Source organism: Limulus polyphemus, unplaced genomic scaffold, assembly GCF_000517525.1.
Source record: "Limulus polyphemus unplaced genomic scaffold, Limulus_polyphemus-2.1.2 Scaffold4281, whole genome shotgun sequence".
NCBI classification, from domain to species: domain Eukaryota; kingdom Metazoa; phylum Arthropoda; class Merostomata; order Xiphosura; family Limulidae; genus Limulus; species Limulus polyphemus.
The window spans coordinates 12294-16144 of record NW_013669891.1 but is presented as its reverse complement, the minus strand read 5'-3'; the positions used below and the strand labels follow the sequence as shown (position 1 = coordinate 16144).

Here is a 3851-nt window from a genome sequence, read left to right as displayed (position 1 = left end):
CTTTACTTCTTTATTTACTGTTCTATGTTTTAAGAAAAATAAGTTTAAGAATTTACTTCTATATAGCAACAGCATATATAATGTATAACAATTGAAATGTGACTGTATTTTACAAAATACTAGTCTACTAAAACACAGCCAAGACAGGCAACTTTGTAAAAGACTAAAGGTCAGTTTTATACTATTAGATAGTAACATCTGTAACTTCCGTATTGTTAGCCAGGCATGGGTGAAATGTCAATATAATAAATATATATGAATGTATAATGTTATGAGATTTAAGCTATTTAGTCTAAACATTTATGTTTTCGTGTTATAGCCATTATAGAATGAAAAAGGCATAATTTATATTTGTTTCCTAATTTTTTTTTAAGATGGTTACGAGATCGGTCATATAGACCAAACCCATACAGAGATTTATTACTGAAAATAACTGATAAAATATAAAGTTTTTTTAAAAGAAATGTTTGATAACAATCTGGACATTATAAAGATTTTGCATGTGAAATTTGAAAATTTTCTGATGCACAAAAGTATTTTTTATCTTAAAATGAAAACTACTTTGCCATGATAGATAAGCAAGATGTGAAAAGAAAAAAAAGGCATGAGAGAAATATTGCTTTACAAACCTTAAAACTTGGATATTTTGCTCATTAAATCATTGTAATGTTTACTGATAAACTGTCAAATTCCTTTAAAATTCGCTTACTAATTTAAAAGTTATAGCACGAAAACTATAACAAGCACAAAATGGTTACAAGGTTGGTTCCAGGGACCGAACCCATGTTAAAAGAGTTAAATACTATACAGTTCTCTTCTTCTTGTCAAAAGTCCATATAAGCCAATTCAATTGTTTTAGAATTCAGTTGAAAAGCCAAACTATTTTTTATCTTAAACACTTTCAGTGTATAATTCACTTATTCCTTTTTCTTCTTTCATCATAACAATATTGGTGTATAATTCATTTACACTGTCATTAAGTTACCACAGTTGAATCATGAACTTCCAACAATCGTCTGCTTTTTTATATTTAGGCCTACTTCCAATAAACACCTGCTTTTCGCATATAGGCCTACTTCTAAATAATGGTGTGCTTTTTGTCCACACAAGCAGGTTCAATTGCTTTACAACACCCTTTGATGAGACAACTTATTCTACTATAATGTCAAAAAACTGTCAATATCACTTTAACATATCAACCATTAAGCTATTCACTCCTATGACAGTTAACTTTACATTTTATAACTTTTATCTGACTGAAACTCTCTTTCACTCCTCTTTACTTTTGGCTCTCTACCTAATCTCTGGTCTCTTGTCTGGTCACCACTATTTATATCTCTCACTGATGCATTCTAGAAATCTCTGTACCAGTGACATCAATAACTTATAAACACAACTTCCAATAATCATCTGTTTTTAACTCTCTTATTATGAAAAACAAACTAAACAATCATGAAGTATTAACTCACAAAATAAATAAATTAATAATACCTACACTAAATAGTTATTATTTCTGACAAATACTATTTGTGAAGAGTAGCCACATGATATGTACATATTCAAAAATGGTGCAAAATTGATGGGGTACATCAACTGGTGTGCTGAGTGGAAAATTTTTTAGCAGTGTTTATAGGGCAGAAAGAAGATCAGGATAGCTTTGTGTAAATGAAGGTAAGACCGTATCGGAACACATTATAAAGATTCAAATGCATGATTTCCTCTCAAATGGTTGAGAAAGGAGAAATTTCTTAAGGTTAACTAAACGTCTACTGTGTCAACACAAAAAACTACAACATATTGTTATCACTGAAGATGTGGTAAGAGGACTCAGTAGCCCAGTCGATTGAAAACAATTACAAATTAGCTAAGTTTCATAACAATAACTAAATTTGTTTAACACAAACAGTTATAATCATGCCTTTATGCTGAATCTATTTTGTCAAGAGCACATATTTTCAATATATTTGTAAATATCAATCTCCTAATGGTAATCAATTGTAACTCAAGGTATCATTATATTTATTGAATTACCTGAGAGTAGCCATATGTTTCAAACCACTAGCACTAGGGCCTGGACTCTGTGTCCTCGATACACTAGTAGGTGTAGCTGCACGACTTGTCTGGTTGCTCCTGTAGGGGGAGTAAGAGGTATGAGATGGAGAATGACCAGTGTAGTTGTGGCGAGAGTGGCTACTACTACTACTAGTTGGTAAACCTGATCCCTGCCCTACTGGAGTGTGAGTTAACCATGAACATGATGGAGCAGAGCTACTATCACAAATTGTTCTTATACAGGCTTGGCTGGCTTCCTGGAATACAAATAAATTTAGTGAGAAGGATTTAGAATACTTAGAAGCTAAAAACATGCATTACAATGAAATGCAACTGAAAAAAACATAGTACTTTATTCTACCTACAGAATGAATTCTTAGACATAATTGGCTGAAAACGATTCACGTGATTTGAAACATTTAGTGTTCCCTTGACTGCCAAACAACATATTGCATCAATGTTGCCTAGTTATCAAGGCAGTTGTCATGAATGTGTGATATCACAGCAGAACTTTGCAGATGGTAATCTTTTGCAGCACAGTGAATACAAGTTGATTCATTTAGGCCTAATTACAAACAATTGGCTTAACTCTCTCAACACGGGCTCGGTCAATTTGACCAAACATGTGACCCCTTTGTACTTGTTTAAAGTTTTTATAGATTTAATTCTTCTAACTTTCAATATAGGTGTGTATATCTTCACAAAATGTAGCAGTCTTTCAGTTAACATTATAATTCTTTCACATACAAAAATTAATATTTTTTAGTGAAGTATTTTTAATAAACTAAAATAAAGATTTGTTCATGAATATATTGAGTATTTGTTTTGAACAGTCCATGTGCAAAGTAATTTTCATGTTAAGATTAAAAATACTTTTCTTCATCTCAAAAATCTCCCTAACTCAAAATGGGATCAGTCAATTTGATCGACCTCATAACCACCAAAAAAAATTTAAATAAATCTAAATTACCCTTTTTTTTTCTTCCTAGAATGACTTCAAATTGTAAGATGAAACTACAATAGTTTATCCTAAGTATCTTTAAGCTTGTAACAGTATACATCTATTTATAATTCAATTTTATTGTTTTAACCCTATCATCCATGTCAGAAAGTTTTAGTGTCTTACATTCAAAATTTTATTAAACTACTTTTTGTTTATGTTATACCAATTAATATGGCATAAACATTTAGCTAATAATCCATATTTTAATAGTATAAAAATTTTAAGTGCTTAATTCTACAAGGGAATATTTAAAAAAATCCTTAATTTCCACTTGTGTAACCCATGTAACACATTTTGTCTTAGCATGTCATCATCCATATTTTATCCACCCCCCTCGAAAATGTACGAAATTAAACATAAATTACTCTCTATAAAATCGTTATTGCTCAGATAAACCATAATTTTTATATCCTTCAATTTTGTTTGGTTACAGAGCTATCAAACAGAAAATCAGACTCCTCCTGCCACACCCACCTGTCACATCCTCTCTTTCACAATTCGTTGATAGTTCTCTCTTACATTTCATTATATATATTATCTATAACCAATAGAAAGTCAAGGTTTTCATCTATCAAATGAGGTATTGTATAATGTTGTGTTCTGAATAGATAATTATCAATTTCACTCAGAATAGCAACATCGTTCTCGTGAGAAAGTTAATGACTAGCTTGGATGAATTTATAACAGCTCTTGTCACATAGTTTGAAATCCAGGAAAATTTGGAGAGTTAATTGAATTTGTCTACTTTTTGCATGTTATTAGTCTATATTCTTCGGTGCATCATTTAATTAAATAA

At 30.7% G+C, this 3851-nt stretch overlaps 1 protein-coding gene across 2 annotated transcripts in view; it reads right to left on the bottom strand.

The window, feature by feature from the left end:
• LOC106470906 (anaphase-promoting complex subunit 1-like) overlaps nucleotides 1-3851 on the bottom strand; it is an 86218-nt gene that overhangs the window by 70385 nt on the left and 11982 nt on the right. Inside the window, exon 8 of one of the 2 annotated variants that reach the window (XM_022399540.1) lies at nucleotides 2032-2309. In XM_022399540.1, coding sequence (XP_022255248.1) covers nucleotides 2032-2309 — 278 coding nt within the window. The remainder of the gene's footprint in view (nucleotides 1-2031; nucleotides 2310-3851) is intronic. The other variant, XM_022399541.1, reaches the window with a different exon arrangement.